At 44.3% G+C, this 25188-nt stretch overlaps 1 protein-coding gene across 1 annotated transcript in view; it reads right to left on the bottom strand.

The window, feature by feature from the left end:
• Nucleotides 1-25188, bottom strand: part of LOC115456472 (desmocollin-3-like) — a 209431-nt gene that overhangs the window by 175437 nt on the left and 8806 nt on the right. Inside the window, exon 2 of the mRNA XM_030185558.1 lies at nucleotides 15390-15471. Within this exon, the coding sequence (XP_030041418.1) occupies nucleotides 15390-15471 (82 nt within the window). The remainder of the gene's footprint in view (nucleotides 1-15389; nucleotides 15472-25188) is intronic.

Here is a 25188-nt window from a genome sequence, read left to right as displayed (position 1 = left end):
AATATCTACAATTAAAAATGTACAAAAAGAAAAACAACATTTTAAAAATAGATGCACAGCAAAATTTATGTCTGTGGCAGAAACACCTCAACTACAAGAAGTTGAATATGGAGAAATTAGATCTTACCTGCTAATTTGATTTCCTTTAGTCCTTCTGGACTGGCACCCCAAAAAATACTGATGCTCCTTCCAGCAGGTGGTGACTGAGAATTCTGACTCTCATGAGAGCCAATTCTTATTTAGCTAGCTAAAGTAAGTATAGTATTAACTTAACAAAACAGGAAAGAAAGGAAATAACTTCTGTGCAACTGGTAAGCCAAACAGGCAAAAAATGAAGCCCTACAGGCTTCGAAAATAGAGATATATACAACCCTCATAAAGACTGAGGGTAGGGCAATGTGTGTGTGTTATACAATACTAAATTACATGTGTGCTAAGGTACCCATCAGAAAATAATGGTCAAAAAGTCATATCACAGGGAGGGTTCTAGGCCAGTCCGGAGGGACTAAAGGAAAGCAAATTAGCAGGTAAGATCTAATTTCTCCTTCCTTAGCATCCCTCCGGACTGGCCCAGAAAAATACTGATGGGAAGTAACAAAGCAGTACACCTAAGGAAGGGACCCTAATAATCCCACTGTAAGGTCTCTTGCTCCAAAACTGTATTCTGACAACAATGTACATCTAAATCTGTAATGCTTAGAAAAAGAATTGCTGCCTTACATATGTCCACAGGAGGCACTAAAAAGCGCTCAGCCCACGATGCTGCTTGTCCTGTGGTAGAGTGAGCTTTTACTCCTTCTGGAACAGGTTTTCCTGATAGAAGGTAAGCAGAAGCAATCATTTCTTTTAACCATCTTGAAATGGCTAAACCTGTGCGGGCGCCTGCAATGAGCAGAAAAAGACAATCTGATTGTCTGAATTCCTCAGTAGTTTGCTAATAATGCTTAAGGACTTTCTTGACGTCAAGCTTCCGCAAAATCTGCTATTCCTCTGACCCTGCAGACAAACCAGCAAAACTACTGACTGATTCAAATGAAACCTGGATAAAACGTTAGGAAGAAAGGAAGGAACAGGGCACACTCACTCCTTAGAAAATTCAAAAAAAGGAGACCTACAGGAAAATGCTTGTAACTCTGACACACGCCTAGCTGAGGCAATGGCAACTAAAAACACCACTTTTAAGCATCAAATCTTTCAGAAAGCAGGTCGCCAAAGGTTCAAAAGCCAGCTTATTTTCGAAAGTGATAGCCGGCCATCTTCTGACACAAATCGGGAGATGGCCGGCCATCTCCTAAAACCGGCCAAATCGGTATAATTGAAAGCCAATTTTTGGACACACTCGCCGGCATTCCGTCGCAGAGGCGGCTAAACTTCAAGGGGGCGAGTCGGCAGGGTAGTGAAGGCAGGATGTGGGCGTGCTTACGAGATGGCCGGCTTCAGCTGATAATGGAAAAAAGAAAACTGGCGATGACGAGCATTTGGCCGGTTTTACTTGGTCTATTTATTTTCACGACCAAGTCTCAAAAAGATGCCCAAACTGACCAGATGATCACCGGAAGGAATCGGGGATGACCTCCCCATACTCCTCCAGTGGTCACCAACCCCCTCCCACCCAAAAAAAAAAATTTAAAACATTTCCTTCCTAGGAGGGGAAGCCAGTCGCCAGCTCGTAAAAAAAAAAAAAGGATCTTGCTGATCAGTTATGTTATGACTTACTTGTTCTGGAGTGCTGTATTTTGTGATACTGTTTTGAGAAATGTTCAAGAAAGACTTCATACAAATTTTAAAAAGTCCCTGCCGTTCATTTTCCCTTGATGGCTGTCCCTGACGTGTACTTCCCTTAATAGCCGTCTTTGTCTTTCTCTCCGAAAGTGCACTTCTCTTAATGGCCGGCTTTCTCCCCAAACAGGGAAATCAAAACAGTTTTTGCTCACAGTTTTTTTAATAGTAACAGTGGGATTTGAACCAGGCACCTCTGCATTACTAGAGCCATGATGTAACCACTTGGCCACAGCTTCACTTACTTGGCTGTCCCTCCCTTTTGATTATACCCCTTCAGGTCTCTCTCAGCCAATCACAGTGCGTTAAGCTGTCTGTGAGTGGCTGAGAGAGACCTGGAGAGGTATAATCAAAAGGGAGGGACACCCAAGTAAGTGGAGCTGTGGCCAAGTGGTTACATCACTGGTCTTGTAATGCAGAGGTGGCTGGTTCAAATCCCACTGTTACTACAAAAAAAAAAGCAGTGTGCAAAAGCTTTTGATTTCCCAGTTCAGGGAGAAAGACGGCCATTAAGAGAAGTGCACTTTCGGAGAGAAAGACGGCTATTAAGGGAAGTGCACGGCAGGGACTTTTTTCATTTGTATGAAGTCTTTCTTGAACATTTCTCAAAACAGTATCACAAAATACAGCACTCCTGAACAAGTAAGTCATAACATAACTGATCAGCAAGATCTAAACATCCAGAAGTACCAGTGCACTACGAATGCTGGCCCCTCCCACGGCCAAATGCCTTGGATTTGGCCGGGTTTGAGATGGCCGGTTCCAGTTTCCATTATCGCTGAAAAACAAAGTTGGCCATCTCAAACCCGGCGATCTGTGGCATTTGGCCGGCCCCAACCGTATTATCGAAATAAAAGTTGGCCGGCCATCTTTTTCGATAATACGGTTCTGGCCAGCTTTTGCGGCGCCGCAAAAATAGATCGCCAGCGATCGATTTTGCCGGCGCCGTTTGATTATGCCCCTCAAGGTGACCTAGTAAGGGCTGAGAGAATTATATTGAGGTCCCAAGTAGGAAAAATCGGTCTAGACGGAGGATGAAGTAATCCTGCTCCTCGAAGAAAACGAACAACATCTGGATGACTAGCCAAAGATTTGCCTTTGATTCTACCTTGAAAAGAAGACAATGCGGCGACGGGGCAAGATGGCGTCTGAGAGGGAGCTTTGAAAAGATGCTCCAGACTTATTACCTTATTTCCTCTTAAACTCCTGTTCGGCAATGCCCAAGAGGAGAGGCAGGCAAAGGGCTGGTCCCGCGGCTCCAGCTTTGCCGTCGGTTTCAACTTTGGAGCGTTATTTCATACCGGGAGCAAAGTTGGGAGCCTGTACTCCGCTGACAGAGAGAGTGGAGGAAGGAGAGCCGCCTCACCGTCTGGAGAGCGAAACAACATTTGAGCCCCAAGCAGCGGATTGCCCCGCCTATGCCGGCAGACACGCCGGGAAGGGACTGAGAAACCCCTAGTACCCAGGAGGTGGAAGGGAAACTCGGCGCGGGACCCACCCTGGATGAAACTCTGCTGAAAGTAACAACACATGAGGTGTTGGGACTGAAAGAAGGGAAGGACTTGACTCAAGACCATTCTTCAGAGGGAGCGGGGGCGATTGGAGCACCCTACCCAGATGGAAGTATCAAGTAAGTTCTCACTTGCTGAGAAACCAGAAAATATAACGTTAGACGCCATTTGGGAGGCACTAAAGAAACTGGAAGCGTTGCTTGTATAAAAGCTTACCCCTTTATCAGATCAATCTCAGTTGTTGCTGAATAAAATACCAGTCTTAGAAGGACAAATATAAACTATGGACAATCTTCTAGAAAATAACTCGCAAGAAATACAAAAGTCACAACAAGTGCAAAATAATCTAATTAAAGAGAATCAATATCTACAAAACAAAGTTCAAATGTTAGAGAATGCACAGAGAGCTAATACTCTTCGATTGATAAATTTTCCCAAGCAACCAATGATAGCTCCATTAATAACTTTTAAAAAATACTTAGGTGAAGTTTTGGGGATACCGGAAAAGGCATACCCACCCATTTCAAAAATTTATTTTCTATCACCTTATAAGAGAAAAGAGAACCAACAATCATCACAACAAGGAAATGAAATCCCATTTGATACCTTGGATTTACATTTGACTCAAACCTTGGAAGATGATAACTTGGGATTAATACCAATGACTTTAATTATCTCTTTTGTATTACAGCCGGATAGGGACTGGATATTAAACCAATTTTTCCTTCACACAGAACAGCTTTTTATGAACTATAAAATAAGAATGTTTCTGGATATCTCTAGGGCTACCCAAAAACGTCGTAAAGAATTTCTTAAACTTCGCCCAAAAATTCAACAGTTGGGCGCTATCTGGTGGTTGAATTTTCCATGTAAATGTGTAGTTAAGTTGCATTCGGTCAAATATATATTTTTTGACCCTATACAATTCGGTTCTTTTTTGGATGCAAAAATTGCCTTACTGCCCTCTGATCAGTTAAGACAAATTACATCAACTCCGTGAATTATTAGGACTCCTGGAACTCCCTCTCATTCTCTAGTTCCTTATGCAAAGAATTTGTAGGTTATTCTTTTGCTATTTCCTGAAAATATTAAGTAGAGGAGTGTGGTAGCCGTGTTAGTCCACTCTTAAGGTTATCAATAGAAATCAAACAAAATAGAACATGGAAAAGAAAATAAGATGATACCTTTTTTATTGGACATAACTTAATACATTTCTTGATTAGCTTTCGAAGGTTGCCCTTCTTCGTCAGATCGGAAATAAGCTTATTTCCGATCTGACGATATGCTTTGATGTCCCCATGCATACCTCCTACCCACCCCCATCCTCCCACCCTGTCAGACTGTCATAGTAATGCTTGAATGTTTTTACTTATATACACTGTCAGCTAGCACATTTACTTATTTCCAATCTGACGAAGAAGGGCAACCTTCGAAAGCTAATCAAGAAATGTATTAAGTTATGTCCAATAAAAAAGGTATCATCTTATTTTCTTTTCCATGTTTTATTTTGTTTGATTTCTACTGAAAATATTAGTATGCCCCCCTGCATTGTGGACTACAGATGAATAATATGTTTAAAAATCTCAGCTTATATTGTAATTTAATTTTCTTGTAACTAATTTTGTCCTTTGACTTTTTGCTATCTCAATGTAAGAAGGGAATTGTGGAATTATTTTATTTTTCCTTTGTTAAATCATCTTTGCCAAACAAACAAAAAAAAAGAAAAGAAAAGACAATGCTGCAATCTACACCTTGAGAGAAGCAATCGCCAAGCCCTACGTGCATCCATTTACACCAACGAAAATGTGGCATAAATCCCAGCAGGTACTGGGTCATATTCTATAATTATGCGTGTAAATTTTGGAACGCCCATGAAACACCCATTTTCCCATCTATATCCACACCCCTTTTTGCTTGCATGCATAAGAAGTTTGGCACACTTCATTACAGAATACGCTTAGCGAGTCGTGCACGTAAATTTTAATCAGTGCCAATTAGTGCTCATTAATGCTTAACAGCTGTTATCAATGCTGATTAACTTGTTAAGCCAATTTAGTTGTGTACATTGTTATAGAATCTGTACCAATTTTAGCACGGATCTCTATGCGCGCTTTACAGAATCTGGGGGTTAGTGGGTACTAAACGTTACTGAATGCTAAATCCAGTACTGCACCTTAGTAAAATGAGCCTAAATATATTTTGAGGGTAATTCTCACAAAGTCGCCTTAAATTAGGTGCTGGGATGAAAAGCATGAATTCTACCATGGCAGTTATGCTAATATTCTATAACAGCAGTTACATTAAACAGCAATTTATTTATTGTATTTGTACCCCACATTCTCCCACCTTTTTGCAGGCTCAATGTGGCTTACAGAGTATGGAAATGAAAACGTCGTTACATGATTTGAAGACAAAAAAAAAAAAGAAAAAAAAAAAAAGACAGTCAATCATAAGCTGAGGTGAAAGAGGAATTCAGATGGAAAGGTGTTAGGTAAGGTCGTGCGAGAGGTGTCTTAGGTGTACTTGGGTAGTTTAAGGAATGATTTGTTTCATTGAGGGTGACTTTTGTAGGCTCTGTTGAAGAGATGTGTTTTCAGGGCTTTGCGAAAGCTTGTTAGATTGGTTATGGTTTTCAGCGCCATGGGTAGTGCGTTCCAGGACTGTGTGCTTTTGTACGCAAAGGTAGTAGCATAAGCCTGTTTGTATTTCATTCCTTTACAGCTGGGGAAGTTCAGGTTGAGGAATTTGCGGGCCGATCTTTTGGCATTCCTGGGCGGTAAGTCTACTAAGTTTAGCATATAGAGTGGGGCATGTGCATGAATGATTTTGTGTACAGTCGTGCAGATCTTGAACTCAATTCATTCCTTGAGCGGGAGCCAGTGCAGTTTCTCTCTGAGGGGTTTCGCACTTTCGTATTTAGGTTTTCCAAAAATGAGTCTGGCTGCGGTGTTCTGGGCTGTCTGGAGTTTTTTGATGGTCTGTTTTTTGCAGCCTGCGTATAGAGCGTTACAGTAGTCCAAGTGGCTTATTACCAGTGATTGTACTAGGGTGCGGAAGATGTTTCTTGGGAAGAAAGGTTTTATTCTTTTGAGTTTCCACATCGATTGGAACATTTTTTTCGTAGTGTTCTTCGCGTGGGTGTCGAGAGTGAAGTTTTGGTCAATGGTGACTCCAAGGATTTTCAGATTTTCTGAGATAGGAAGTGTGCAGTAGGGTGTAGTTATTATAGGGTAGTTGTTTGTATTGTATTGGGAGGTGAGAACTAGACATTGAGTTTTTTCTGCGTTGAGTTTTAGCTTGAATGAGTCCACCCAAGAGTGCATAGTCTGGAAGCTCTGGTTGATCATGTTGGTTATTTCATTTAAGTCGCTTTTGAACGGGATATGGATCGTAACATCATCGGTATATATGTAGGTGTTAAGGTTTTGGTTGGCTAGGAGTTTGGCTAGTGGTATCATCATTAGGTTGAAGATAGTTGGTGAGAGGGGGATCCTTGGGGAACTCCGCATTCTGGTCTCCAAGGTGGTGATCTGTCCGTATTCGTTATTACTTGGTAGGATCTGGTGGTGAGGAATCCTTCAAATCATTTAAGAACTGGGCCTCCAATTCCAAAGTACTCTAGTAGGTGTAATAATATTCCATGATCCACCATGTCAAAGGCACTACACATGTCGAATTGTAGAATGAGTATGTTCTTGCCGGTTGCGATCGTTGTTTTGAATGTGTTCATTGCCGACACTAGTACAGTTTCAGTACTATGATTTGATCGAAATCCTGATTGAAACTCATGTAGATTTGAGTGTTTGGTCAGGTATTCCGTGAGTTGTTTCGTCACTATACCTTCCATCAATTTTGTTGTGAGTGGGATGGAAGCGACTGGTCGGTAGTTGGTTAAGTCCATTGTGCTTTTCTTGGTATCTTTAGGCAGAGGAGTGAGTAGGATATTTCCATTTTCCGTGGGGAAGAGTCCGTTTATGAGTCTGTAGTTTATTTGGTTCATGAGGTCTTGTTTGAATTGTTTGGGTGCAGATCTTATTAGGCTGGTAGGGCAAGTGTCAAGTTTGCATCGAGATTTGGCATATTTACTGAGCCAGTGTGTGAGTTCATTTATTGAGATCAGGTCAAAATTGGTCCATGATCGATCGGCTGGGTATTCCCCAGGATTTGGGTCTAAGCATTCAAGGATGTTTGTGTACTCAATGGTATTGCTTGGTATCATGCGTCGTAATTGTTCGCTAGGTTGGTTGCTGATGGGGTGTCTGTGCTATTCGAGGTGACCCGTGTGGTGTTTAGGAGACTGTTTACAAGTGAAAAGAGTTTGTGCGTGTCCTTGTAATTTGGTCTTATTATAGTTTTGTAATGCGTTCTTTTGGTATGTCTGATTTTGTATTTTCTTTGTACTTGTTTCCACTCTTTGAGTTCCATGTACAAGTCTACATTTATGACCCTAATTTTAGTTGTAAGCATATATGCTAGTTCAATGGCTGGCGTAACTGCTCAAGCCTAACTGTATGCAGTTAGGCACATAAATATTATAACCTGTGTACATAATTTCCTGACATGCCCCTCCCAAGTCTAAGACCCCTCCCTTTGGAGTTATGTGCTGTGGAATTTAAGTACGCAACTTATAGAATGCCAGCTAAGGGCAGTTACATGTATGACTGCTAACTGGTGCCAATTAAGGCCCATTAAAGCCTATTATTGCTTGTCAACACCAGTTACATAGTAACATAATAAATGATGGAGAAATTAGACCTTACCTGCTAATTTGCTTTCCTTTAGTCCCTCTGGACCGGCCCAGGATTGGACTGATGGGTTGTGCACGCCTACCAGCAGGTGGAGACTGAGTAAAAAACTCTGACTCTAGAGAGCCAATGAGAGCCCTGGTCATGTGACCCTAGCCTCAGTATTTGAATAACCAAGCAGAAAGGAAAAGAAGGACCTATATTCTGTGCCCTGAGGAATTTAAGCAGCCAGGCAGCACGAGAGAAACCAACGTGCTTAAACTACGGCTTCGCCGTGACACTGGGCACACCAACAACTCGGTTCAGAGCCGTGGCATGGCCAATTATGTACAGAAATGTGTATCCCATAAACTGTGCAAGTTGTATAATATTATGAACTGAATAACCAGAGAACTTGCAAAACATTTAACTTGTAGAACATAATGTATTTCTTATAGACCATAATGTATCTCCTTTAACTGTCTAACTAGCAGAACAGCTCTGTAGACGACAGTTGCATCTCTGTACACAGTAAAGTTGAGAATCATAGAACATGGGAGGGACCTGGGCCGGTCCGGAGGGACTAAAGGAAAGCAAATTAGCAGGTAAGGTCTAGTTTCTCCTTCCTTAGCGTCCCTCCGGACCGGCCCAGGATTGGACTGATGGGACGTAACAAAGCAGTAGTCCTAAGGGAGGGACCCCAGCAAACCCGCTGTGAGTACGCGAGATGCAAAGACGGTCTCCTGACGACACTGTACATCTAGCCTGTAATGCTTAGAGAAAGAATGAAGTGACAACCAAGTCGCCGCCTTACAGATCTCCGCTGGAGGCACCAAGGAACACTCTGCCCACGAGGCTGCCTGCCCCCGGGTAGAATGAGCTTTAAGCGCTGCCGGAACTGGTCTGTCTGCCAAGAGATAAGCAGACGCTATCATTTCTTTGATCCACCGAGACAAAGTAGGCTTAGAAGCTGCCAGGCCCTTGCGGTGACCAGCAAACAGCAGAAAGAGGCGGTCCGAGCGACGGAAGTCCTCCGTAACCGCAAGATACCGTTTAAGTACTCTCCTAACATCCAGAGTATGCAACTTTCGCTGCTCCTGCGTTCCGGAGGAGGATCCCAGAATAGGAAGAAAAACCGACTGGGACATATGAAACCGAGATAGTACCTTGGGCAAAAAGGAAGGAACCGGCCGAAGGACCACTCGCTCTTTAGAAAATTCCAGAAATGGAGATCTACAGGAAAAAGCTTGCAACTCTGAGACTCTTCTAGCTGACGCGATAGCCACCAAAAACACCGTCTTAAGCGTTAAATCCTTCAGAGAACATGCTTGTAAAGGCTCAAAAGGAGGCTTTGTCAGAGACGAAAGCACCAGATTAAGGTCCCAAGATGGAAAAACCGATCTGACCGGAGGACGAAGAAGGCTGACCCCCTTCAAAAAACGAGCCACCTCGGGAAGACTAGCCAAAGACTTACCCCTTATTCTACCTCTGAAACAGGACAGAGCTGCCGCCTGCACCTTCAGCGACGAAAGAGAGAGCCCCTTATCAAAACCTCGCTGTAAAAAGTCTAACATCTGAGGTACTGACGCCTGAAAAGGAACAATGTCAGCTTCTGCACACCACTCCTCAAAAATTCTCCACGTGCGAATATAGTTTAAAGAGGTGGAACGGCGACGAGACTGCAGCATGGTAGAAATCACTGGCGTTGAAAATCCTCGCTTAGTTAAACGAGCTCGTTCAAGAGCCAAGCCGTAAGACAAAATCGAGCTGGATCTGGATGCGGAACTGGTCCTTGAACCAGCAAAGCCTTGTGTGCCGGAAGACGAAGAGGAGACGCCACGGACAGACGCTGGAGATCCGCGTACCAGGGACGCCGAGGCCAGTCCGGTGCCACCAGAATGATCGGCCCCCCGTGGTCTTCGATCTTCTGAAGGAGACGACCTATTAGTGGCCATGGAGGAAATGCGTAAAGAAGGCCGGAGGGCCACTGCTGCAAGAGGGCGTCTACCCCTGCCACCCTTACATCTTTTCGGCGACTGAAGAAGCGAGGAACTTTGGAGTTGAGCCTGGCGGCGAAGAGATCTAGTACTGGAAGACCCCAGCGCTGTACTATCAACTGAAACGCCCGATCGCTCAGAGCCCATTCCCCGGGATCGAGAGTGTGACGACTGAGGAAGTCTGCTTGCACGTTGTCCACTCCTGCCACATGCGAGGCTGAGATGGCCGTGAGGTGAATCTCCGCCCACGCCAGGAGACTCTCCGCTTCCCGACACAGGAGATGGCACCTCGTACCTCCCTGGCGGTTGATGTAGGCTACTGCCGAGGCGTTGTCCGAGAGAACTCGCACAGCTGTGCCCTCCAGAAGAGAACCGAAGTGCAGCAGAGCTAACCGAATCGCCCTGGTCTCCAGAAAGTTGATGGATTGAACTGCTTCCAGCGGCGACCAGAGGCCCTGGGCCCACTTGTCCAGGCAATGAGCCCCCCAGCCCCGGAGACTGGCATCTGTTGTTAGAGGTATCCACCGCGAAGGCTCCAACGGCATCCCCACAGTGAGATTCTGCATCCGTAGCCACCAAAACAGAGAGATTCGCTCCCGGAGCCGCAAAGGCAGTCTCATCAGAAGGGAATCTGTTTGAGCAGACCACCGGGTCAGAAGAGACCACTGAAGAGATCTCATGTGAGCTCTGGCCCAGGGAACTACTTCTATCGAGGCAGCCATGGAACCGAGAACCTGAAGATAGTCTCGAACACAAGGTACTTTCAGATGCATCAAATTCAAAACCTGAGACCGGAGCTTTAGGATTCTGCCCTGCGGAAGAAAAACTCGACCCCTCGCAGTATCGAAGGTGACCCCCAAATACTCTAGAGACTGAGAGGGAACCAAACGGCTCTTGGCTATGTTCACCACCCAACCTAGGGACTGCAGGAACGTTACTACTCGCTCCGTGACCTGACAACTTTCTTGATAAGACTTTGCCCTTATCAACCAGTCGTCCAGGTAGGGATGAACCAAAATCCCTTCCTTCTTGAGAGCCGCTGCAACCACGACCATCACTTTGGTAAATGTGCGCGGCGCCGTCGCCAGGCCGAAAGGCAGAGCGCGAAACTGATAATGCCGGCCTAGAATTGCAAAACGCAAAACCTTGTGGTGAGCAGGACGAATGGGAATATGCAAATAGGCCTCTGTCAGGTCCAAGGCTGTTAAATACTCTCCCTTGCGCACTGCTACTATGACTGACCGAAGGGTCTCCATCCGAAAACTGGTGACCTTGAGAGCGCGATTGACAGCTTTGAGGTCGAGAATAGGACGATGGGAGTCCTCCTTTTTGGGCACCACAAAGTAAATGGAATACCGACCTTGCTTGTACTCGGCAGGAGGAACTGGATAAATCGCCTGAAGATCTAAGAGCCTCTGGAGAGTCTCCCGAACCGCACGCGCTTTGAGGGGAGAGCGACAGGGAGACTCCAGAAAGGCGTCTGAAATAGGCCTTGCAAATTCTAAGGCATATCCGTCTCGAACCACCTCCAAGACCCACTGATCTGATGTAATGTGGGCCCACCTCTGATAAAACTGAGAAAGCCGAGCTCCGACAGGTACCAGAGAAGGGGCCCTCGCACCTTCATTGGGAAGTACGCGCAGGGGAGCGAAAATTGCCGCTTGAGAATCTGCCTCCTCTGCGGTAACCACGAAAGGACTGGTTCCTGGTAAAGAAACGCGATCTCTGAGGCTGAGAAGCTTTATCAGGCTGAAATCTACGGAAAGACCTTAGCCTACCACGTCCAAACAAGGCACCCCGACTGGATAGGCGAGGCCGATCTTCAGGGAGACGAGGCACCTTAGAGTCTCCTAGGGAGTGAACCAATTTGTCCAAATCCTCTCCAAACAAAAATGAACCCCTAAAGGGAAATTTACTTAACTTAGACTTGGAGGCCACATCGGCCGACCAACCTTTCAACCAAAGAGAGCGGCGAGCTGCAACTCCCAGGGCCAAAGATTTAGAAGATGCCCTCAACAGGTCATATAGAGCATCGGCTAAAAAAGCAGAGCCCGTTTCAATCTTTGCCACCTCGACATCTATAGCTGCGAGATCATCTGAAGATCTATCCAGGACTCTCTCGGCCCAACGAAAACAGCCCTGGCCACTAAAGATCCGCAAATGGCCGCCTGCACTGCCAGAGAGGAAACCTCAAAATTATGCTTCAAAAGAGAGTCCAAACGCCTGTCTTGAGTATCTTTAAGCGCCGTTCCTCCATCTACTGGGACTGTGTTGCGTTTAGTAACCGCAGAGACCACAGCATCAACCACTGGGAGCTTAAGAAGTGCTTTATCAGCTTCGGGCACTGGATATAGACGAGACATAGATCTAGTAGGCCGAAAAGCAGCATCCGGGACCTCCCACTGCGCTTTAATGACATCCCAAATGTCCTCATGCATAGGAAAGGTCTTGCTGGAAGCCCTAGAGCCCTTAACCAACAAATCAACCTTTCGGACTTGTGAAGCTGGAGGCTGATCATCAAAATTTAAAGTAGTAGCCACCATAGCAATAAGATCCTGTAAATCTTCCTTATGAAACACTCTAGCCACCGAGGGATCTTCCCCCTGGCCCAAAGGAACAGTGTCAGGATCTAAAGAGGAAGGATCCTCCCAAGCCAGCTCATTAAGTGCCGGTCCTAAGTCTTCCTCTTCCTCCAAAAAAGACATGTCTGAACTATGCTCTGGTACCAGATCTGAAGGAAACTCACATGTCCTAGGCTTAGCTGCAGTAGGAACCGAACTGCCCATAGCCCCTGACAGCCCCGCTGTAGCCCCTGACAGCCCCGCTGCTGGACCCTCTCGCTGCATCAGGAAGGCCTGGTACATCTGAATAACAAACTCAGGGGGAAAACCTCCTCCCTGAGTGGCTGCCGAATGTACCAGGACCTCCGTATTGAAATCTCCCAAAATCGCGGAGTTTAAAGGGCCAGACACGGCACCCGACGTTGAAGGAGCAGGAGACAAAATGGCCGCCGTTCGCGCCACTTTCGCCACGGGCGCTTCAAGAACTAAGCCAGAGGCCTCCGAACTAGGAGCGAGGGAGCGCGACGGCAAAATCGGAACCCCCGACGGAACCGAAGACAAAGCCGGCGGAGGAAGAGAAACGGCGGGCATGTCAAGCGCTGTACAAAATTTACAGGCGCCGGAGGCATTAACCCCCCAACGCTGACAGACTGCACATCTTTTCAACTTTTCCGCCATCGCGGCAACAAGCGAGCACTCGCGAGAAAGCGGCAACGCGGTTTGCGCCTTTTTAAACAGCCTATTTAGCAGCTAAAAACCCGAGGGCTGACAGGAGCAATAAAGCACTAAAAGGGTACTGGCTTGCCTTCGTTCGCTTCCCCTATCTCGTAGCTCTTTTTTTTTTTTTTTTTTTAAACAGGTGCTGAAAACCCCACACAGAGTTGAAAAAACAGAGCTGCCTGACAGAGCTGCCTGCTCGTTAAGTCAGCGGGGAACAGATAGCTTACTCAGCTGTTCAGTTCTTTCTTTTTTTTTTTCTTTTTTTAAAGTACTGGCTGCCTCTCCCAAAGGCAATACTCCTTTACAAGCCCTTCCCTTAGTTATTAATAATGCTGTGTGAGGATACACCAGAAGGGAGATGGGGAGGAAATAGGGGGGAGGGACTCGGGGCACCCGAGTTTAACACCCCAGAGGCTGAACACTAAGGCACTTAGTATCAGGAATGACCTCAATAAAATTCCTGGGCACAGAAGAACCAATAAAGAAAAATATCTACAAATACCAAAAAGAGAGACTAATAGGCTCACGTCCTACCTGCTGGGAGACTGAGAAAATACTGAGGCTAGGGTCACATGACCAGGGCTCTCATTGGCTCTCTAGAGTCAGAGTTTTTTTCTCAGTCTCCACCTGCTGGTAGGCGTGCACAACCCATCAGTCCAATCCTGGGCCGGTCCGGAGGGATGCTAAGGAAGATAGATTTAATGATGGTCAATCCAGTCTGCCCAACAGTCACACTCATTATCAGTTCATGATTAAACCAACAATGAATGTGATATAAAACACTTGATCATGGTCTTTCTTTGGTATTTCTGAGACATAGACCATAAAAGTTTACCCAGAGCTGTCCTTTCCTTATGTTTCAGCTACTGCAGTTGCTATCGAAGCCTACTTCAGTCCATCTTAAACTGGATTTGACAATACGTGTCTGCCTGGCACCGGCCTTAGTACATCACAGTCAGAGTCACCATCTAAATGCCACTCGACACATCAACACACATGTAGCCATTTAAGTTTTGTTTGTTTTATACTATCCATTTTCTAATTAGAGTTCCTCTGTGCTTCCCATGCCTTTTTGAATCCCGTTACTGCTTTTGTCTCTATCAACTTCCTTGGTAGGGCATGTAGAAAAATGCTGTCACTTGTGCTCAGTGAAATACAGGCCAAGGGTTCAGGCTTAGAGGTAAGAGCTAGGCCTCTAAAAGTACATAAGTAATGCCACACTGGGAAAAGACCAAGGGTCCATCGAGCCCAGCAGCCTGTCCACGACAGCGGCCAATCCAGGCCAAGGGCACCTGGCAAGCTTCCCAAACGTACAAACATTCTATACATGTTATTCCTGGAATTGTGGATTTTCCCCAAGTCTATTTAGGAAACCGTCTAACCCCTTTTTAAACTCTGCCAAGCTAACCGCCTTCACCACGTTCTCCGGCAACGAATTTCAGAGTTTAATTATGCATTGGGTGAAGAAAACCTATGATTGGTTTTAAATTTACTACACTAGTTTCATTGCATGCCCCCTAGTCCTAGTATTTTTGGAAAGCGTGAACAGACGCTTCACATCCACCTGTTCCACTCCACTCATTATTTTATATACCTCTATCATGTCTCCCCTCAGCTGTCTCTTCTCCAAGCTGAAAAGCCCTAGCCTCCTTAGTCTTTCTTCATAGGGAAGTCGTCCCATCCCCGCTATCATTTTAGTCGCCCTTCGCTGCACCTTTTCCAATTCTACTATATCTTTCTTGAGATGCGGCGACCAGAATTGAACACAATACTCAAGTTGCGATCGCACCATGGAGCGATATAATGGCATCATAACATCCTCACACCTGTTTTCCATACCTTTCCTAATAATACCCAACATTCTATTCGCTTTCCTAGCCACAGTACTGCACATATGTTTATCAGATGTTTAGAAAACAGCACACAGGAAAAAAAAAAAAAGCCCAAGAGGCTGCAGAAGCACCACACTAGCCTTCTCTGGAATGTAAATCTCCTCTGTCAAAGAGATGAATACTGACTGGCAAGGTCCAAAACAGGCACTACATTGATAATAACCATTCTGGTAAAACAAGGAATAAAATTAATCTTATTTCTCACCTCTGCCTACCAACTGTTCAGCACCCAGATGAGAAGGAACGTTCAGTTTCACTTTGCAGACTTCGCCAAATGCTATCAGCACCTACAAAAAAGTGTAATATGTTATTATGGTTCTGAATACCTTCACAACGGGGTCCTGCGCCTAACACAGCAAAAAAATGGAGCACTGCAGGATGCGCTCAGGTATCCTGTGCTAACTTTGAAATGTACATGCGCTAACCACATGCTAAAAAAATGTTCTATTTTTATTGAGGGGGCATATCAGGGGTGGAGAATTAGTGCATAGATACTGCCTGAACACTTATAGCCTATAAAATAGATGGCACTAAGTGCTCACATGGGAATTTTTTTAAAATAGCCTTGGGACAATGGCAACATTAGTGCATGACCATTAATACAAAAAATAGAAAACAGCCCATTTTACATCCATGGTAACAATGGCATTAGTGCATGGGAAACATCTGTGTAAGGGCACCCTAAATTATTTTTTTTTAATACTGCAAAGGATCCCAATATTAGGAAAGATTTATTGGGCATCACATAAAAGGGTTATTTTCTAGAGCTACTAAAACAAATCACCAAAGCACGATATTGCTATACAGAAACTGTTTTAAAGTACCTTTACTACTACTACTTAACATTTCTACAGCGCTACTAGGGTTACGCAGCGCTGTACAGTTTAACAACAAAGGACAGTCCCTGCTCAAAGGAGCTTACAATCTAAAGGATGAAATGTCAAGTTGGGGCAGTCTATATTTCTGAATAGAGGTATAGTGGTTAGGAGCCAAAGTCGACATTGAAGAGGTGGGCTTTGAGCAAGGATTTAAAGATGGAGGGGGCCTGGCGTATGGGCTCAGGGAGTTTATTCCAAGCATGGAGTGGGGTGAGGCGAGGCAGAAAGGTCAGAGCCTGGAGTTGGCGGTGGTGGAGAAGGGTACTGAAAGGAGGGATTAGTTATAGACGTGGGCATGGAAGACATATCCATATCTCTACCACCTAAATATTTAATGAAAGAAAAGCATCATATATCATATGCTGCAAACTACAACAAAAAAAGGAAAAATAGCTACCAATGCAATATTAACATACACCGTGGTAAGTCTATTTTAAGCAGCTCTGCAAATAAAACAGTGTCCGATGTTGGCTTGGGGATTCAACAATCTTTATGTAGTCAAAATTGCCACACACAAAAAAAAAAAGCATGCACTTTGTGCAAAATGGTGTAACAAGAGTTTTGAAACACTGTTGTGTTGGTCTGTGGTTAACAATTTTTTGCACCTATATTTAAAAGTTGGTGGCATTCCTCTTTTGAACTGATAATTCCAACAAACGGAGGATGGGAAAAAACCCTGCTGGCTGGCTGTAAATCATAAAGTAAGCCAGCAAATATAGCAAGTGTCAAACAACTATTTTTTTAAAGGAATTTTAAGAAGGGCATGTGCACATTTGCTGTTTATAGAAAACTCTATGCATCAAGACTTCTGTTATGCATAGTGAATAGTTAGTGCATGAAGTCATTCTCATGCAGTTTTGTTCAAAAGTAGATCAGCAGTATGATCTGAGTACCATAGGTGTGCTAAATGATAAGAAGCCCATTATATGCCTATAAGCATCTTATCATTCAGCGCGCATTAATCATTAATGCATCTTAATAAAAGGATCCCTAGATGCCAAGAAGCTCATTTGTATAATATGGGTTTCTTAGCACTTAATGGTTCCCAAACCTTTTCGGTTCACGGCACCCTTAGTGTCTGAGCAATTTTTCATGGCACCCCCCTCCCCCAGCTACATAAGTCTCCACCCCCCCCCCCCCCCCGGCCACCCGCCCACCAGCGGGTGAACATAAATCTCCACTTCCCCCCACCATACAGTTCTCTACTGCCACCCCTGCATTTTTTTTCCACTGCTCACCTTCACCTGGAGCAGTCCTGGGGGGCTCCTATGCCCCCTGTGTCTCCATCTCCCCCTTTTCCAGTCCCAATGTTCCTCCCTGCCCAGCAATTTTTTTCTTTCTCCTTGTCTCTCCATATTCAGCTTCTCTTTTCTTTTTTCCCTTCTTCCCTGCCCACCCTACCTCATTTGAGTGCCACGTCTCTTCCTCTCTCTTCCGGCCTGACCTCCCCATGAACAGTCTAACATCTCTCCCCTTCAACTTTCCTCTTCCAATCAAGTCTCTCTTCCCCCCTCCCAGTGAGCCCTGCATCTCTCTCTCTCTCTCTCTCATCTACTCTCCTGTACTTCTCCAGCAGTGGCGATGATTAAGAAAGTTTTCCGCCAGCATCGGGGACTTTTCTCAGGCATGTCTCACCTACGTGTACAACAGGAAGTTGCATCAAAGTAAGTAGGATGTTCCAGAGGACAGGCTCCGATACTGGTGGAAAACTGTCTCAATCATCGCTGCCAGAGAGGTACAGGGGCCTGGGGCCATGGAGGAGAGCTGGTGGGAGGGAGAAGGAGAGAAGCAGGACTCGCAGGGAAGAGCAGGGCAGACAGAAGAGAAAAAGAGACATAATGAGGAAGCAGTAGCAGTTCGGGTGGCAGTGAAAGGAAGGTCAGGATTTGCTGTGGCACCCCCCCAGAGCTCGCTGCGGCATACCAGGGTGCTGTGGCGCACAGTTTGGGAACTGCTGGGAAACTTTGGGAAGCTTTAGTAAAAGGGCCCCACTATTGGAAGAAAAGGATCTTCCACCATAGAAACATTACCTGTACCTCATCAGGCAGTAGAATCAGTAACTAAGGGCTCCTTTTATGAAGTGGTGCTACCGAGTAGCATGCGCTGAAAGCGAAGAAGCCAATGGGAACTGGATGAGCTTCTTTGCATTTGGCACATGCTAATCAGTAATGCTGGTTCATAAAAGGAGCCTTAAGATAGTACAGAAAGGAAGAGGATTCTGATTAGGCCTCTCTCTTCAACACGCAACTCTATAGTCAAATCAGTGGGGGGGGGGGGGGGGGGGGGGGGAGGGAGGGAAGTCATTAATAGACTTCAAGTTTCAAAATCTGTGGTGCCCGTAGTAGCCTCATACTCTGATTCCAGGGGCGATCTGGGGAAATTATAGACCTGTGACATCAGTGCTGGGTAAATTAGTGGAAACTATTATAAAGAATAAAATTACGGAACACATAAATAAACATGGTTTAATGCGACAGTCAGCATGGTTTCAGCCAAGGGAAGTCTTGCCTCACTAATTTGCTTCATTTCTTTGATGGTATGAATAAACACATGGATAAAGTTGTGCCAGTTGATGTAGTGTATCTAGATTTTCAGAAAGCTTTTGACAAAGTTCCTCATGAGAGACTCCTGAGAAAATTAAAGAGTAATGGGATAGAAAGCAATATTCTGTTGTGGACTAGGAATTGGTTATTGCACAGAAAACAGAGGGTAGGGTTAAATGGCCATTTCTCTCAGTGGAGGAGGGTGAACAGAGGAGTGCCACATGGATCTGTACTGTACTGTATTTAACACATTTATAAATGATATGGAAATCAGAAAGACAAGTGAGGTGATTAAATTTGCAGATGACAAAACTATTCAACATAGTAACATAGTAGATGACGGCAGAAAAAGACCTGCACGGTCCACCCAGTCTGTCCAACAAGATCAACTCATATGTGCTACTTTTTGTGTATACCCTACTTTGATTTGTACCTGTCCTCTTCAGGGCACAGACCGTATAAGTCTGCCCAGCACTATCCCCGCCTCCCAACCACCAGCCCCGCCTCCCAACCACCGGCTCTGGCACAGACCGTATAAGTCTGCTCAGCACTATCTCCGCCTCCCAACCACCAGCCCTGCCTCCCACCACCGGCTCTGGCACAGACCGTATAAGTCTGCCCAGCACTATCCCCGCCTCCCAACCACCAGTCCCGCCTCCCAACCACCGGCTCTGGCACAGACCGTATAAGTCTGCCCAGCACTATCTCCGCCTCCCAACCACCAGCCCTGCCTCCCACCACCGGCTCTGGCACAGACCGTATAAGTCTGCCCAGCACTATCCCCGCCTCCCAACCACCAGTCCCGCCTCCCACCACTGGCTCTGTCACAGACATATGGCTGTTAAAACATATGTGGACTGTTAAAAATTGCAGGGAGACCTTAGGAAATTGGAAGACTGGGCATCCAAATGGCAGATGAAATTTAATGTGGACAAATGCAAAAATGCACATTGATAAGAATAAGCCAAATCATAGTTACCTAATGCTACGTTCCACCTTAGGGGTCAGCACCCAAGAAAAAGATCTAGGTGTTGTTGTAGACAATATGCTGAAATCTTCTGTTCAGTGTGCGGTGGTGACCAAAAAAAGCAAACAGGATGCTAGGACTTATTTAGAAAGAGATGGATGGAGGAGTGGCCTAGTGGAATAGCAACATTCCATGTAGAATCTCAAATAGTAGCAACAGTGGAGGAGTGGCCTAGTGGTTAGGGTGGTGGACTTTGGTCCTGAGGAACTGAGTTCGATTCCCACTTCAGGCACAGGCAGCTCCTTGTGACTCTGGGCAAGTCACTTAACCCTCCATTGCCCCATGTAAGCCGCATTGAGCCTGCCGGGAAAGTGTGGGGTACAAATGTAACAATAAGGCAGAGAATACCATAATGCCTTTGTATCGCTCCATGGTGCAACCTCACTTTGCATATTGCTTTCAGTTCTGGTTGCCATATCTCAAAAAAAGATATAGCCGAATTAGAAAAGGTTAAAAGAAAAGGGACCAAAATGATAAAGAGGATGGAACTTTTCTTATATGAGGAAAGGCTGAAGAGGTTAGGGCTCTTCAGCTTGCAAAAGAAATGACTGAGGGGGAGATATGGTTGAGGTCTACAAAATCCTGAGTGGTGTAGAACGAGTAGAAGTGAATCGATTTTTTACTCTTTTAGATAATACAAAGACTAGGGGATGCTCAATGAAATTGCAATGCGAATACTTTTAAAACAAATAGGAGGGAATATTTCTTCACTCAATGAATAGTTAAGCTCTGGAACTCTTTGCCGGAGGATGTAATAACAGTGGTTAGCATATCTGGGTTTTTAAAAAGTTTGGACAAATTCGTGGAGGAAAAGTCTATAATCTGCTATTAAGACAGACCTGGATTGGACACTGCTGGAAACAGGATACTGGGCTAGATAGACCTAGTATGACTATTCTTATGTTCTTCTGATCTCTAAACTAAACCCCGAAAGTAAAATTTTCTTTGTGGTTTTTGAAATCTGCCCCTTGACCCTGAATGCCAGTACAAACAAGCATTTCAGTGACTGATGTGATATCCCCCTTCTCACTCAGGGTGACCTAGTTCTCAATATGCAGATCATATGCAAATGTGTGTGCTTCCCCTTCTCGCTCAGGGTGACCTGGTTCCCACTAAGCAAATTAAACAGGTCTCACCAACTGCATATTTCTCAGGCAACTCTTTATTCCAGCACCTGGGCACACTTCTTCTAGCTTAATACTTTATACTTTCATAAGTCTTCACACTGAGCCTCCCCACACAGATACATGGGCTCAGTACTAGCTTCAATACTTTGGGGACTCCCAACCCCAGGCTTTGCAGCCTGCTTCTCTCAGTACTGGGACACACAGTCCTGGACACACAGCCCTTCCTTCTTTGAACACACAGTTCCTATAAGTACTGACACACAGTCCAACACTAATGCTTTAGGGACTTCTTACCCCAGGATTTTCAGCCTGCTTCTCTCCTTTGGACACACAGTCCACCACAAGTCCATAGGGTTAGCCAGTATCTTCTAGGGGGATCTCTCTTCTTCTGCTACCAGCTCACCACTCTTCCTTTCACCACTCAGGTGGGGTATAAAGTGGTTAATTAGCTACACAGGACCCAGCCCATAACCTCCTACACCTGTGGACATCCCAGGGCTCTCCCCGGTCCTAGCAACCTCCACCTATTCTCCTACTAGCGCCCTCTAGTGGCCTACCCCGGATAGGACAGCCTCTTCCTTATCACACTGAATAAACAGTATGCATGGACTATGTTGCCCCAGGATTACAAAGATTCTCTGTTTTTCACTAATATATGCATGAAGCCCTGGCACATGTGTCTTGCAGAGAAAATGTCATACTATATGTACAGAAAAAAACAGGACCTCCAACTTTCTTCCAAATAACCTGAAAACAAATGTACAATTATTAAAAAACTAGTAAAAGAGGCCCGTTTCTGGAGCAAATGAAACGGGTGCTAGCAAGGTTTTCCTCCCCAACATCCCCCCCTCTCCCTCCCTACCTGCTGACCCCTTCGTCGTTCTGACGCCATTCCTCTGCACCTCCTGAACGCACCGTACGCCATTGCTCCGCCCTCGGTGTGTGATGCCATTGCTCCGCCCTCAACATCATCATGTTTGACGCGAGGGCGGGGCCCCGAGACTTGGTGATTTCAGTGGCTTCACCACCACAAACCCGTCTTGAAGGAAATGACGTCATTGGCTTGGCTTCACTGACGTCAGTGTCTTCAGAACGTTGAGGGTGAGTTTTATTATATAGAATTATTACTATTATTGAAAGGTGTTACTGCAAGATGCTGTAAAAATGGAATGATTCCTGTTTTCAAACTGAAATCATTCAGGAAGTGACCATTAAGATCTGTTTTAGCACAATGGCATTTAGTCAGTGGCATCGAAAACTCTGTAAATGTGTCAAAGTTGAAGGAGGACATTTTGAACACAAATTATGAACTAAGAAAAAAATTCATTATGCCAATGTATTTTCAAAGGTCATACTAAATGTTTAAACAATTGCAAAGTATTTTGAAACTAAGGGGTCCCATTTTTTTCCAGACACCATGTATATGGCATTAGGAAAATGTGATACAATACGTAGATGACATTTTGAGACTGAATCTGCATACTGGGCTCAAGTACAAGAGGTTTTACAAGCTCTCTTAGAAGCTGGTCTTAACCTCAAAGCTCAGCTGTGTAAATCTCAGGTTTTGTTTCTAGGGGTCACCTTTGGCCAGGATGGTAAGTCTACAGATTCTCAGAGAACAGAGCTGATACACAAGATACCACTAACCACAGATCAGAAATCAGTGCTAAAAAGTAAAGATTATGTTTGGAAGGGATAACACACAGATGCTATGACTAAAATAAAGCACATTTTGACTTCTGTTCCTGTCCTTGCGCACCCAGACTACTCACAAGATTTTTTCCTGTAACCTATCATTTACTTATTTACACAGTAACATAGTAGATGACGGCAGAAAAAGACCTGCTCGGTCCATCCAGTCTGCTCAACAAGATAACTCATATGTGCTACTTTTTGTGTATACCCTACTTTGATTTGTACCTATGCTCTTCAGGGCACAGACCGTATAAGTCTGCCCAACACTATCCCTGCCTCCCACCACCGGCTCTGGCACAGACCGTATAAGTCTGCCCAGCACTATCCCTGCCTCCCAACCACCAGTCCCGCCTCCCACAACCGGCTCTGGCACAGACCGTATAAGTCTGCCCAGCACTATCCCCACCTCCCAACCACCAGCCCTGCCTCCCGATCTCGACTAAGCTTCTGGGGATCCATTCCTTCTGCACAGGATTCCTTTATGCTTATCCCACGCATGTTTGAATTCCGTTATCGTTTTCATTTCCACCACCTTCCGCGGGAGGGCATTCCAAGCATCCACTACTCTCTCCGTGAAAAAATACTTCCTGACATTTTTCTTGAGTCTGCCCCCCCTTCAATCTCATTTCATGTCCTTCTCATTCTACCGCCTTCGCATCTCCGGAAAAGGTTCTTTTGCGGATTAATACCTTTCAAATATTTGAACGTCTGTATCATATCACCCCTGTTTCTCCTTTTCTCCAGAGTATACATGTTTAGTTCAGCAAGTCTCTCCTCATACGTCTTGTAACGTAAAAACAATTAATTCATTTCTACTCGTTCTACACCACTCAGGATTTATTTATTTATTATTAAGACTTACTTTACCACCTTTAACTGCCACACTGCAGATCAAAGTGGTTTACAATCTATAAAAGAAAAGAACTCCAATATCCATGATGGGAAATAAAAACCACTCATTCAGAACAAAACAAACACAAAATATACAATTTAAGGTAGTGCTGTCCAACCCCAATCACAACAATTCAGGTGTCATCAAAGGCTTTCTGAAAAAGCCAGGTCTCCAAGTTAGACTAAACAATTTCAAAGATAACTCCCCTCTAATAGACAAAGGGAGGGGATTCCAAGTGGCAGGATCCATGAAGAAAAAAACCCAAACACTCTTCTGACAGGTGCACTCTGAGTGACAGGAAGACCTGAGAGAACCAAATAATGATCATTAAAGGATCTAAGAACAAATCCAGGAGAATAGGGAACAGTAAACAGTGACACATATCCAGGGAAATACAATGTAAATTCAGCTGTACCACAGTGTTTAGGAGGGTTGACCACCCAATTGCTTTCTTTTCCAGAGTTCTCACTTCTCCTGTGCTGAAAATGGAAAACTGTGAAAAACATATACTGGCTGTGATGCAGAAGTTTACATACATCATTGGTGCTCAAACCACATACATATATGCAACCACCACACCCCACAAATTCATTTTGGAGAGCAAGTTAGTCTGTAGTAAGATTAGGACTGAAAGAATAGTCCAGTGGACCCTCATGTTGCAGGCACAGAATATACAGTTTGAGCTGATGAAAAAGCCTAAAGCACAGGTTGCAGGAATCGTGCTGCAAGAAAAGCCTATAAGGATCATCTTAAAAACAACCTCCACAGAAGCAAATCATACCATCACTTATGAGAATGGACAGATTCTGCAAACCGTTGAAAACTTGGCACGAGATGTTCATGTTTCCAATGGGAGTTTATTTGGTTATTCACCTACAGTTGATCGTATCTTTAATGTTCTTATTCATGCTATCATTATTTTTACCTGTTGTATAAATTTTACTATGCATTGTCATGATTTTCCTGTGCTTTAAAATTAAACATATGTGCATGGAAATGGGAGGTTGCCACAGGTTTTATTGCCTTTATTTAATGTTTATTTGTCCCCTTTGGCAAGCATTATTAGGAAGTAAACTCATTTCCATCAATTACAAACTTAGATGTAAATCTTTTGTCTTGAACTGAACCTATCCAAAGAAACTTGATGTTTTCTTTGTTCAGTTTGAGGCAATGGGTAGAAATCCATGAATGAATGTATGCCAGATAGTGTTTCCATCCAAGATAAAGAACATGGAAGGAAAACAGTGAAATTGTCTGCATAATATAATGTATGAATTTGTAATTTATCTAGCAACATATCCAGTGATCTCAATAATAAATTAAACAGTATTGAAGAAAGTGGCGATCCTTGAGGGACCCCACTTAATGCCTCCTATTTTTTCAGCTAGAACTCCATCTTTCTTAACCATATAACGTCTTATCATCAGAAAACCTTGTAACTACAAAAGAGCTTTATCTTTTATCCCACGATGGTAGAAGATGGTGGTTAAAATCTGCAATCTATCACATGAAACGCACTGGACAGACCTTTGGATTCTTTGGGATCGGTGTTAGTACTATATCAACTCCGGAAGGCAGAAACAAACCTTTTCTCCAAATGAAAATTGACCCACTTAAGTTAACAAATTCAAAAATTTTAAAGGAAGGTGCTTAGAAAATTTTGAGAACTGAATATATATAGAGAGTAATTAAGACAGTTTTTTTTAAGACTGAACCAATTTTATACTATTAGATCATTATTTCTGAAAGAACATTTCTCAATATTGCTCCAAAATTTGATAGTCACATTTGGATTACTGCAACATCTTATATTCTGATATTTCAACTTTCAAGACTTCAGAT

The sequence above is a fragment of the Microcaecilia unicolor genome, chromosome 13 (genome assembly GCF_901765095.1).
Source record: "Microcaecilia unicolor chromosome 13, aMicUni1.1, whole genome shotgun sequence".
NCBI lineage: Eukaryota > Metazoa > Chordata > Amphibia > Gymnophiona > Siphonopidae > Microcaecilia > Microcaecilia unicolor.
Note: the sequence above shows the minus strand (reverse complement) of the source record. Positions and strands in the feature narration are given on the sequence as shown.